A 13985-nucleotide genomic window follows, 5' to 3' on the forward strand; every position below is an offset into this window, starting at 1 on the left:
ACAGAGGTGTTTGGCATTTTAATAACACATGAGAGGACAGTGGATGGTCCATTTTGTCCACGTGGCGCTGATGCCACAGAAAAGCTTATTATCGGGTAAAAGAGTTGTGCTGTTCATTTTCTATACCTTTCTCTCAGACAGATAAAACTGAAAGTGACTTCAATGACTATTATATTACATATATCCATGTGAGTTAAAGGGTAGATTGTTTATTTTGACCAAATTTGACCCGTTTTTTTTAATTTTATTCCTTTTTATTTAATTTATAAAACTGTTTACTCATAAAGCTTGACAGAAACACAGTAGCTCCTTGAACCCCTCCTTGAACTGGCACCTTATTGTGGTGGAGGGGTTTGAGTATCCGTATGATCCCAGGAGCTACGTTGTCCGGGGCTTAATGCCCCTGGTAGGGTCTCCCAAGGCAAACAGGTCCTAGGTGACGGATCAGACGAAGAGCAGTTCACTTAACCCCTTATGAGAAAATGCTACAACAAGACGAGTACGTCGCCCGGACTGGCGTTACCGGGGCCCCATCCTGGAGCCAGGCCCGGGAGGGGGGCTCGCAGGCGAGCGCCTGGTGGCCGGGTCTTTGCCCACGAGACCCGGCCGGGCTCAGCCCGAAAGAGCGACGTGGGCGCCCTTTCAAGTGGGCCCACCACCCACATGAAGGGCCATAAGGGGCCGGTGCAATGTGATATGGGTGGCAGTCGTGGGCGGGGGCCCCGACGGCCCAATCGCGGGACAACAATCCTAGCTATGGGGACATGGAATGTCACCTCGCTGGGGGGGAAGGAGCCTGAACTTGTGCGGGAGGTGGAGCGATACCGACTAGAAATAGTCGGGCTCACCTCCACGCACAGTCTGGGCTCTGGAACCCAACTCCTTGAGAGAGGCTGGACTCTCTACTACTCTGGAGTTGCCCAAGGTGAGAGGCGGCGGGCTGGTGTGGGCTTGCTTATAGCTCCCCAGCTCAGCCGCCATGTGTTGGAGTTCTCCCCGCAGAGCGAAAGGGTCGCGTCCCTCCGCCTTCGGGTGGGGGGTAGGTCTCTCACTGTTGTTTCGGCTTACGGGCCGAACAGCAGTGCGGAGTACCCGGCCTTTTTGGAGTCCCTGGAAGGCGTACTGGAAAGTGCTCCAACCGGGGACTCCGTAGTTCTGTTGGGAGACTTCAATGCTCACGTGGGTAATGACAGTGTGACCTGGAGGGGCGTGATTGGGAGGAATGGCCTCCCCGATCTGAACCCGAGTGGTGTTTTGTTATTGGACTTCTGTGCTAGTCATGGTTTGTCCATAACAAACACCATGTTCAAGCATAAGGGTGTCCATCAGTGCACGTGGCACCAGGACACCCTAGGCCGGAGGTCAATGATCGACTTTGTGGTCGTGTCATCTGGCCTCCGACCGCATGTCTTGGACACTCGGGTGAAGAGAGGGGCTGAGCTGTCAACCGATCACCACCTGGTGGTGAGTTGGATCCGCTGGCGGGGGAGGAAGCTGGACAGACTTGGCAGGCCCAAGCGTGTTGTGAGGGTCTGTTGGGAACGCCTGGCGGAATCACCTGTCAGGGAGGTCTTCAACTCCCACCTCCGGGAGAGCTTTGACCAGATCCCGAGGGAAGCTGGAGATATTGAGTCAGAGTGGACCATGTTCTCCACTTCCATTGTGGACGCGGCTGTTCGAAGCTGCGGCCGTAAGGTCTCCGGTGCCTGTCGTGGCGGCAATCCCCGAACCCGGTGGTGGACGCCGGAAGTAAGGGATGCTGTCAAGCTGAAGAAGGAGTCCTATCGAGCCTGGTTGGTTCGAGGGACTCCTGAGGCAGCTGACAGGTACCGACAGACCAAGTGGACGGCGGCCCGAGCAGTCGCAGAAGCAAAAACTCGGGTCTGGGAAAAGTTCGGGGAGGCCATGGAGGAGGACTACCGGTCGGCCTCGAAGAGATTCTGGCAAACTGTCCGGTGCCTCAGGAGGGGGAAGCAGTACTCCGCCAACACTGTCTACAGTGGGGGTGGGGAGCTGTTGATCTCGACTGGGGACATCGTTGGGCGGTGGAAGGAATACTTCGAGGATCTCCTCAATCCCACTGACACGCATTCCCCAGAGGAAGCAGAGGCTGGGGACTCAGGGGTCGACTCATCCATTACCCAAGCTGAAGTCACTGAGGTGGTTAGGAAGCTGCCCAGTGGCAAGGCACCGGGAGTGGATGAGATCCGACCTGAGTACCTTAAGTCTCTGGATGCTGTAGGGCTGTCCTGGTTGACACGTCTCTGCAGCATTGCGTGGCGGTTGGGGACAGTGCCTCTGGAATGGCAGACCGGGGTGGTGGTCCCTCTTTTTAAAAAGGGGGATCGGAGGGTGTGTTCCAACTATCGGGGGATCACACTCCTCAGCCTCCCGGGGAAAGTCTATTCCAGGGTACTTGAGAGGAGAGTTCGGCCGATAGTCGGAACCTCTTGCCGAAAGGCAAAGCTCTCGATTTACCGGTCAATCTACGTTCCTACCCTCACCTATGGTCATGAGCTTTGGGTTATGACCGAAAGAACAAGATCCCGGATACAAGCGGCTGAAATTAGTTTTCTCCGCAGGGTGGCGGAGCGCTCCCTTAGAGATAGGGTGAGGAGCTCTGTCACCCGGGAGGAGCTCGGAGTAGAGCCGCTGCTCCTCCACATCGAGAGGAGCCAGCTGAGGTGGCTCGGGCATCTGAATCGGATGCCCCCTGGACGCCTCCCTCGGGAGGTGCTCCGGGCATGTCCCACCGGGAGGAGACCCAGAGGAAGACCCAGGACACGCTGGAGTGACTACGTCACCCGGCTGGCCTGGGAACGCCTTGGGGTCCCCCCGGAAGAGCTGGAGGAAGTGTCCTGCGAGAGGGAGGTCTGGGCGTCCCTTCTCAGACTGCTGCCCCCGCGACCCGGCCCCGGATAAGCGGTGGAAAATGGATGGATGGATGGAGAAACACAGTAAATAGCAGCGTAAAGTTTTTATTTACTTATTTATTTTATTTAATTTTTTTCAATCCCAGCTTCCTATGTTGTTGTGGAAATGAGACCCTGAGTATCTCAACTAACACAATAATCTCTGGAGAATAGATTAAAAAAACAAAAAAAAAAAAACTGACAATTGTCTCACATTCCCAAACCAGAAATGAGGAGTAATTAGATTTCTAACTGCACCAACGTATTAAAGCTCGCACCTGTTTCCACACACTCTGTGCACATCTGTTGCTCGTGAGCGAGTGAGATTTTGGTTCTTGTGTCTCCAGTGTGTCTGTGTGGTGGCGCAGATGATGAAAATGTTTAATATCCTGCAGCCGCCTGACGCATGATGTGACAACAGGACCATTAGCACTGGCGGCTCCACGCTGAGCTCAAATTAGTGGTAAGGGCTGTTAGCATGTTTACTGCATGCAGAGACAGTGATCTGGTAAATGCTGGAGTGTGAAGATGCCATGCACCAAATCCTCAATTAAATTATGCATCTGAACTGTATACTGTATATATGACCCTGAGGGACACCTGTATTATGACTTCCACAACTGGAGGCTTGGTCCATCCTTTCTTTACGTCCTCAGTTTCTATGGCAACAACCAGTGGCCAGTGAGGCAGCACAGTTCAGTTCTGTATTATTGTCTTCACAGTTGTCCTTGAGACAGTAAACTCTTGCAAAGCCGAACTTAAACACTGCACTGTACGCTCCAGGCTCCCTAAATATGAGAAGAAGTGAAAGACAGCGATGTGTGGGATGAATATTCACTCGACTGACATGTAGAAGGACACGTGTGGGATGATGGAATTCAAAAGTACACGACAAAAGAGCTGTCAAGTAACTCTGCATTTGTGTGTGTTTGTGTGTTTATCACATCTGTTGAAAAACACTGGAGGCCCAAATTAACGTCTTAGATTAACAAACAGCTTCCCATAACTGAGAATTGATAAGACCATGAAACTAAACTAAAAAACTATCAACAAGACAATAACAATGAATATAGACAAAAGAGAAAGGCACGAGAGGATAAACGAAATAAAGCAGGGGAGGATAAGGAGAGAAAATGAGTTTCTGCCTCCCCTAATGAGCTTCAGCAGCCATTTGTTTGAATGTGTGTGTGTGTGTGTGTAAAGAGGCAGCAGTAGAAGAAAAATCATATAGAGCTGGACGATGCCGTCACAGATGCGCAACGCCTCTGCCAGCATCGAGCAGAGTGACGACACACAGACAGTAGCATCGCCATCAGGCATCAGCATTGAATTACAGCGGCGATAGAGACGTCACCGACATTGAGTCATTGCTGCATTCATTCATTCACTTTGCCCAGAAAAGAAACTTGGCATTGCTGTAACCTCTGTGGACCAGGGGTGTTTGTGTGTGTGTGTGTGTGACTAAAGAAAGAAATGATAGGAGAGAGAAAACTAGAATCACTGCACAGTGAGTTCAGTGAGTTCAGTGAGGGTTTGCTAGTCAAGCTGCAGTTTATATGCATGTATATGTCCAAGATAAGATACTGCAAGAAGTAAACAAAACTATACATACACTATATTTGTGTGTGTGAAAAAGGCTCTTAACTCTCCTGAAAATATATGGTTTGCTATAAAACCAATAATAATAATAACAAATGATGCTCAGCAAAGCAGTGTTTAGATCTCTTGTGCTCTGTGACATTCCTACGCTGCACACAGGAAGTGATTTGTCTAATGTAAAGAAAGACGGATGCAACAGCAACCTTACCACTTAAAATTCTGAAAAACATGTAAACAGCAACAACAAACAAAACCTGCTCATTTAGCAGTTTTACCAGATCAATGCTTCTTGGCCAGGCGCTGCTGGTGTATACACACAAATGCTCCCTCAGCCAAATCTGAGAGTACTGCTTGAAAAGGCCTGTTTTCAGATGGACACAGCAAACACACAATGTTGCATAATTTCCGTTCACAAAGACAAACAGAGGCAGAAAAACAACAATAACAACAACAACAACACAACAAACACACTGCAGCTTTAATTTAACTTCAAGTTAATCCAAAGAAATTGAGATATGAATCTGAAACCTGTCCAGTCTGCACACGAACCGACATCTGTATTTATCTTCATAACATTTAGCCATACACACAACACACAGCACCAGCTTTGATAAGACATTAGCCTCTCTGTGCCTCTGTCTTAGAAAGGACTGCAGCTGCAGTTCTCTGTGTTGTTTCCACATTTGTGGATTCAAGGCAAACACTTAATCTTGGGTGAAGAGCTCTTTGTGTGTTGACTGCCTAGCAACAAAGTTTTTGCAAATGCCCAAAATGCCCTATTTTACTGCAGACTCGTCACACAAAACAACAACGTCCCAACGCGTCCTGAAGAGTTGTCTCATCCCGTGTCAAGGATAAAGAGAAGAGAAATTAGAATCTTGTTTTTCAAGTAGCATATTGATGCTCAGATTACATGTCAGCAGTTGTGAATGTGGCTATTGTCTCCTGACTAACGACACACACACACACACACACACACACACACACACACACACACACACACACACACACACACACACACACACACACACACACACACACACACACACACACACACACACACGACAATCTTGCTTATTGGCGTTTTTCATATTTAGCCGTATAAAGGTCACTGCTGTGATCGTTTGCATTCAGATCATTTAATATCTAATTAACCTGAAGCAAAAGAATTGTTTTAATTGCCTGTTAGCAGTCAGACCAGTATAACAACGTCCATGTGACGTAATTACATGCTGATCAATACCTAAATACTGATTTCCCTCCAGACAGAAAATCGTTCCTGGTGTTTTGTGCATATTAAAGAGTCGGAATTAAACCTTTTTTTATTGCCTTCAGCAGGTGCATTTGGTGTCACCTGCCCTTTCCGGTGTGTTTATTGGTCATTGTGATGTCTTTAGATTTGAGTGCAGATTATCAGATTATCAGATTATTCTTTCTTTTTTTCTCTCTTTCATTTTTGGATTGTAATATTAAATGTATGTTGTACATTTTTCCAGACTGCACATCCCCCTTTCAACGACACACGAGACACGAGGCTATAAGAGAAGATTACAATCCTGTGATATGAATGGGAATTCCTCAAGGATCGTGAAGTATATTGGGAGAGAAGACCAATGACACACAGACGCCACCCACAGACGTAATCCAGTCCACATCTTCTTCGTATGTGGGCGGCCTTCTGGGAGAGAGAGCGAGAGAGAGAGAGAGAGAGAGAGAGAGAGAGAGAGAGAGAGAGAGAGAGAGAGAGAGAGAGAGAGAGAGAGAGAGAGAGAGAGAGAGAGAGAGAGAGCGAGTTCTGTGGTAATAGTTGTCTGTGTTTGTGTGAGTGTGTATTTTTATGAGGGCATCAGATTACACATCACACACACACACACACACACACACCTCAATAGGAGCATGTTTTGGTCTCCATGAGGACTGCTGGTCCTGACAAGGTCAGTGGTCCTACATTCACAGCAGCAGCAGCAGAAGCGTAATCTACTCAGTGTAAATGAATGAATTCATCATACACAGTGTGGTAAAGGTCTGTCTAAATATACAGTGTCAGAGGCTAAGGCTGTCTGTCTTTGTCTGTGTAAGTAGATTCACGTCCTTATCTTAGGGACTGATGTCTCCTGTGTGTGTGTGTGTGTCCCTGAGAAACTGTGTTGCTGACCATGTGTAACATGTTACTGTATACGCCACACACATTATATTACCTTTGACATTTTACAAACATGTGATCAGCTCGATGTCATTAGGACTAAACATCATAACACTGCAGGTCAAAATCATGTGTTTCTGTTGTTTTCTATACATCTGATGAACACAGACTTGTATTTCCTGTTCCCATTGTGTGTTAAAAACCTTACATTGACACAGGAAAGAGCTTCATGTTTGACTGGATGTGTATTTTTCCTGCTTTCTGTTATGTTTTGTTCAGTTTGTCACATGACTCTTAAAGGTGAAGTAAGTAGTTTATAGTGCCATCTAGAGGAGAGGCTGAAATTAAATTAAATGAAAGAACTGCTCCTCTGCTCACCCCCTCCCTTCCCTTAGCGATACGGTATCCTCAGCCGGTCAAATGTCGTCCTCGTCGTCTTTCTCCGTGTCAGCAGATGATGTTCGTGAGGCGAGGGAGAGGGTGAGCTACCGCGGCCGTAGCAGACGAAGCGGAGAGAGAGGAGGCGGGACTTCCGCTACAAGTAAAGAGACGCTTGATTTGTTCTCTCGCGTTTGTCTATACAGGCTCCCGTAGAAACATGGCGTCGTGGCAATGCAGTAGCGGCCCGTGACCATGTTATTTTACATGACTTTTTGAAACACTACGAAAATGAAACAAAGAATATTATACAGCGACTAGAAAATGCAGGAGCACATAATATGTATACAAATGTGGATTTTGGGTCATATAAACCCATAAATACTACACAGTGTCCCTTTAATATAAAAATAAATAAAAATAAAGCTTTGCTTTGTCTTTACCATCCATTACAGTACAACACTGTTTAAATGTTAATGCTTGTTGTTATCATCATCATCAAATAATTATATTTGGTGAGTCTGCTGAAGTACATTTGTTCTCAATGCATTATTTATTCAGCAAGATGCTAAAGCAGAATTTTCATTTGTAATTCTTTAGTGTAGTATTATTTCCACTGTAGCCTGAAGGACCTTCTCTGTTATACTCAACGGGCCTACACACTCAACACTCAGCTCATCCCCCAGCAAAACTGCCTCCTGTCCATGTGTGATTCACTTCAGTGACTCACTCCATTAGGGCAGACGATGTGATGCTATTTGAACACCTGTAGCGCGTCCAGTGATCACCTTATTACAGCTCTGCAGACGCAGTCGCAGGTCAGGAGACGCATAACTGTCAGAGCAGTTGATTGGCGAGCATAAAAGGAATAAGGAATTTCAAATAGAAACCTGTAAGCAGTGGTGTGTGCAGACATTCTGGGGCAGGGGCTGAAATGAAAGAAAAAATGATTAGGCAAACTTTCTAGAAACGAATCTGTATAACAAATGACAATTCAAATGCAATCTTTGGGCATGATGACACTTTTAAAACATACAAATATTAAATATAAAATTAATCTGGTCAAAGGGCAAAGGAGCAGGTGTTTGAGCGCCACTAAATGGCAACCGCACAGTCGTGGTGAGAATGTTGACCGCCGTCATGTTGATATTTTGCTACCAGGACTTCAGAGGCAACTGGACTAGACTATTATAACGTAACTAATCATCTACTTTCTCTAAATGGGAACACAATTTACAAAACTGACCTGGAAGTAGAGATTAAGACCATTAACTCTTCAGGAAATGTTTACTGACATTATAAATTTGTTGGAAAGTAGACTCATTTTGCCACACACTTCGCCCCCTGGTGGCTAATCACTATATTCTTACTTCCTGATTAGCTTCAAAGGCTGGTCGGTTTATTACTATATGGTCTGAGCACCACCATGTGCACCTTCATGCCTATAAGCTCAACTGATTATTCATGAAATTATAATAGGTGATGATATGAGTGAAAAGGAAAATGATTTATTAATGGAAATGAAAAAAGATATGGCATGAGAAGAGACTCACGAAACTACGAGAAGAGGAGGTTTGAAACACAGCTCGGCTCAGATTGTGACGATAAAGTTAAGACTAATTTCGCAACTCATTGAACACATCAGCCATAAGTGACACTCATTATATGTGTGTGTGTGTGTGATAGTCAGGTGTTTGTTCATGGCTTTATGTTAACTCGTTCATTTATAATGTATCTCACAGGCTGCAGTGCAGCTCCCTGCTCTTACAAGTCAAAAAGAGATGATCATAAATCACGGCTCTATTCTGGACTGACACCGATTCCCATTAACACAGAAAAGAAAACACACACACACACACACACACACACACACACACACACACACACACACACACACACACACACACACACACACACACACACACACACACACACACACACACACACACACACACACACACACACACAATATCCGGAGTTCAAATCCATTCTGTAGATAAAGATGTGGGCTCTAAATATGTTTAATCAGTAACTCTGACAGTTTGTCCCCATGCGACACAATGTGCTGTTTGGTTGATGTGATCAATAAACATTATTTATGGAGGAGCCTTTTTCATTGTAACGTGTGGAAAAGTGTGCTCCTATTGTTTTTTTGTTTTTTTTACATCACATTATGCAAATGTATTCACACCTAAATCAGACATCACATGAGAGTGAACATGGTGCAGAGTTTACACCTTTAAAGCCATGTGTCTTCAAGGATAAGCCACACAGGTTCCACACGAGTCACCTGGTAAATGATTTGATCACTGCATCTGTCTCCGAGCTGTTATGCACCTGCATCAGTTATCGATTAGGGGGGTAAACGTGGAATAGCAGCGCGTCCACTGTCTCTGTTCGTGGTGCTGATTGTGTTGACGGCGTTGTCCTTGGTGCTGAAGTTGGAGATTTATGACACGGTGTGCACATCTCCATCTCCTGTACATTCTAACCAGATATGGAGCCAGAAAGTACTTCTTAGTGACTTTGCAAGAAGAATAATGTGAAGTGAAATAAGACAAAATCAGACAAAGTCATTAAACTGAGAAAAACTAGACAGAGTCTATGAATCTAGTTTTTTATGTTCAACAAACTTCATCCATCCATTCATTTTCTACCTTTAATCTTGCTGAGGGTGAAAGTCCGTGTAAACTCAGCACAGGGTTTACACACAGAGGAGACAATCAACACGTTTATTGTGCGAAATGATAGCAGATGTTTGTATTTGGCTCCCGGCTTTAATGATCAATGGGTGCTGGTATTTTGCCCCAGAGGCGAGCAGTGGGAAGTGTGGATTATTGATAGAACGCATTTGATCCTGGGAAACCTCGATCGCAGCGCTCACAGCCCGCACGTCACCCACCTGACATCAGCACACAGTTTAAAACCCCGCAGCACCAAGCAGTGAAAACACAAGCAAGCACACGCCTTCATGTGGGCGCGCATCGAGAGGAAAACACGGCGCTTAAGATCCACTTGTGTGTACTTTCTGCTCTCAGACACTTTGTTTTAGGAGTAAACTGTTAATGATGAATTATTTCGAGTAGAATTTCTGTTTTTTCTAAACCTCACGAACTTCTTCACCGTCGTGCGTATTTGCTCGAGATAATGAACAACGACACTCTTGCGTTTGGAGAACTGGACACGAATGTATCTGAGCCGCTGACTCCTCTCTCTCTCAGCCGCAACCACAGTGCGCTCCGGCTCGAGTCCAAGTCTCTGGTCACTTCAGCCACGATGTTCGCCGTGGGAGTGTTGGGGAACCTCATTGCCATAGCTGTGCTGTGCATCTCCAAAAAGGAGCAAAAGGAAACCACCTTCTACACTTTGGTGTGTGGGATGGCCATCACAGACCTGTTGGGCACATGCTTCACCAGCCCCGTGGTGATCGCCACCTACGTAGCCAACCGTTGGCCAGGAGGAGCGCTGCTGTGCCACTTCTTCTCCTTCTCCATGCTTTTCTTCGGGTCAGCTGGTATGTCAATCCTGTGCGCCATGGCTGTGGAGCGATATCTGGCCATAAACCATGCGTATTTCTACTCCCAGCACATAGATCGGACGATGGCGCGCTTTGCGCTCCTGATAACTTACCTCGCCAACATTGTACTTTGCATTATGCCCAGTTTTGGCTTCGGGCAGCACGTCAGACACTTTCCCGGAACTTGGTGCTTTCTAGACTGGAGGGCGATGGATCCACTGGGAGCCTGCTACTCCTTCCTGTACGGCGGCGTGATGCTCGTGCTGATCGCAGTCACCGTCCTTTGTAACCTGGCCGTGTGCAGGTCACTGGTGGGGATGAACCAGAGGACAGGGATCGTGAGGGCGGAGTTGTGTGAAAATGGAGGTTCACGACGCCTCTTCCCGCGGCTGCCGTCGGTCACGTCAGCGGCGGAGATCCAGATGTTCTGGCTGCTGATCTTCATGACCATCGTTTTCCTAGTTTGCTCCATTCCTTTAGTGGTGAGGAACAAGCATTTCTACTTCAGCTCAGATTAAATTAATGTTTTTATCATTGTGTCATGCATTGACAATATGCCAAGTCCAAATGGACACCAACAGACCACCAATTTATACAGAACCTATAGTAATAGTAGAACACTAAAGCCCTAGTCTTTCAACTTGAAGGTTAAGGCTAGACACCATTTACCATGTCAAACAAATAACTTTGCATTTTAATTTCCAGGCTTTAGACACAAGCGTGGCCAAATTATAGACTCAAACAATAATTTCATTGACTCATCATCAGCTGATGAGGCACATCATTCACGAAAGGTGTTCCAAATCAATCACAACAAGGACACATCCTCAATTTCACCTAATTCACCCTGTTTTTCTACCCTACAGGTGCGAATCTTCGTCAACCAGCTCTATGACCCTGCTTATATCTCTGCTGGGGGGAAGCCAGATTACAGGAGCGACTTGTTGGCGATCCGTTTCGCTTCGTTCAACCCCATCTTAGACCCTTGGGTTTACATTCTGTGTCGGAAGAATCTGCTGCTGAAAGGCTGCGAGAGGCTGAAGAGGACAGTGGTGCGCGCGAGGGACGGTCAGAGGGACAACACCGGCTGGGTGGAAGGTCAACACTCTCCTCCGTCTCTGAACAGCAACGACACCAGTTACGCGTCATTACGCACGGCCAGCTACCGGAACGACGCGGAGCACCAGATGCAGACCAAGAACCAGTCGTTTACAGACTTCACGATGAGACAGGCGTGGGAGTACGACACCGCCCGCGTCAACTTCCACCCGTTCAGCGTCGAGTCGACCGCCATCCTCGGGTGCGATGAAGAAGTAGCGGCTGAAACCAAAGACCAGCTGACGGTCAAGTCTTCTCCAGACCGCAGTCCGACACAAACGCGCCCTGCGCGCGGCGTCAGGAGAGTGGACATTGTGACCTGCACCATCAGCACGTCGAGCTCCTGTCAGTCAGTGAAATACCTTTGATGGATACCTTCACTGCAGAGACAAATGACATGTAATTATATCAAGTATATGCTGGGCCAAAAGGTAAAATATAGTTACAGTTTTATTGCTACTATTTTGTCTGTTTTGCTCACTTTAACTAATCTCCCTATGATTTCATCTGATGTGATTTGATTTCTTGTGATAACAAGATTTAGATGTATCATTACAGTTTGGGTTACATTTAGTATTTATCATTTAGATTTAACTTTCAAATTCAGATGTATCATGTAGTTTTTAGGTTTAGTCTTAACATTTAGTTTTCTACATATACTTTGATTTCAGTCATAAAAATCATGTTTTCATGCACAAATTCTCAAATCACAGGATGTGAAGAAAGTGAGCTACAGTAAAAAAAAGTACAAGCAATAAAACTGCACATTTTACATTCAGCATCCTATGATCGTGCAGTATGACACACTGGAATCCTTTCCATATCGACAAGAATGGAATTAAATCCCTCATGTATGACTCAACTTATATGTTCAATGTTTGCTATAAACTTCAGAAGTTGTTCAGTATCACTGGAAATGTTGATGATGAGTCACTTTGCTTGATGGATATTTTGTTTCCCATCTGCAGAGAGCAACATTGACAACATTGGATGCCTATTTCCAAAAATGGAAATGTATAATAAAACCCTATGGGTAAAATATGTGACACTTAATTAAGAGATTATATTAAGAATTCACATGTCATTTAGAAAACACATGTATCCAATTGTCAGTGTGTTGTTACACAGTTTTATTTCACATGCTGCTATTTTTACCAGTTAAATCTTGTTTTATATTGTATATTTACATATTATTTAAAAGCCAAAGTCGACATATACTTTTTTTTAGAAAATAAAAAATCCATTGTGTATGTTGTTGCTGTATGACCTGTGGTTGTTATGTCGGTGAGAGGAATAAAGTGACAGTGAGTCAGGACACGTGATGACCTTTGTCTGTTTTTAGAGCAAATATTCCCAGAGACAGGTGGTGATGGTGGGAGAGCTTCACTTCCTTCACTTCAAACTGGACACCAGAGGAGCTGAGTTGACGTTTTATTTTGTACCAACAGGTGGCGCTACAACACAACAAAAAAAATGCCATGTGGAGTAAACTGGACAGGATGAAGGTAGAGGAGGTGCTGCTGGTTCACCACACACATCATTGTAGAGGTCACTTTGAGAGGAAAACCTCACCAAATAGCAGTGATAACAAGTTCCATATTTTAAAACAACAACAACATCAACAACTTTATTCCCTTAGAGGATAATGCCATACAAAAATAAAGAAAACTTCATGTAACAATAATAATATTAATATAATAATATAATAGAGTGACATACTGAATTCAATGACTTAAAAACGTAAAATGAGAAACATTGAGGTCCTGTAGTATAAGTGTATTTACTTGTTTGATGTTACATACATTCTGGATGTGAAAAGTTGATGTTACAACTCAGATCTACCCACAAAACTGGAGTATAGCATATATCATTTCACTCATTTGTTTCTGGTGTTTAGAAAAAGTGTCCTCGATGAAATGTAAGAGAAAACCCTGCACTTTTAGATCTTCTTTTTTTGTTTGTTTGTTTTTAAATTTATGAAACCACTCAAGTAATAACCGTCTCCATTCTCTTTAACTGAAAGTCAGCTTTTGCAGCCCAGAATCATGGTGCCTTTAAACGTGAAAATCCGTCTGTGTGTATGAGAGTAAGAAATAACTGTTCGACATGAAATCTGCATCTTGGCAATAAATAGATATTTATCCACAATAAAGAGTCCATAAAAACAGCTCTACGAAGCTATAATAAATAAATAATTTACCAGAAATAAATATATTTTTACTCTATACAGTAATACATGAAGATGCATGGCATCCATTTGGCTGAGTTCACCTGAACATAGAAAACGGTAACGTCCCTGTCTGTGTTTGGAAAGAGCGAGACTGAACTTATGCTGTAA

At 44.9% G+C, this 13985-nt stretch overlaps 1 protein-coding gene across 1 annotated transcript; it reads left to right on the plus strand.

The window, feature by feature from the left end:
* Positions 1–10161: 10161 nt before the first annotated feature.
* On the plus strand, positions 10162–12015 carry ptger4c (prostaglandin E receptor 4 (subtype EP4) c; the record flags this gene model as incomplete). The annotated part of the gene is made up of 2 exons (XM_083889517.1): positions 10162–11031; positions 11416–12015. The coding sequence occupies exons 1-2, from the start codon at positions 10180–10182 to the stop codon at positions 12013–12015; spliced, it is 1452 nt and encodes a 483-aa protein (XP_083745643.1). The 5' UTR covers positions 10162–10179.
* Between the last annotated feature and the right edge of the window lie 1970 nt (positions 12016–13985).

Source organism: Microchirus variegatus (genome assembly GCF_963457635.1).
Source record: "Microchirus variegatus genome assembly, chromosome: 5".
NCBI classification, from domain to species: Eukaryota; Metazoa; Chordata; class Actinopteri; order Pleuronectiformes; family Soleidae; genus Microchirus; species Microchirus variegatus.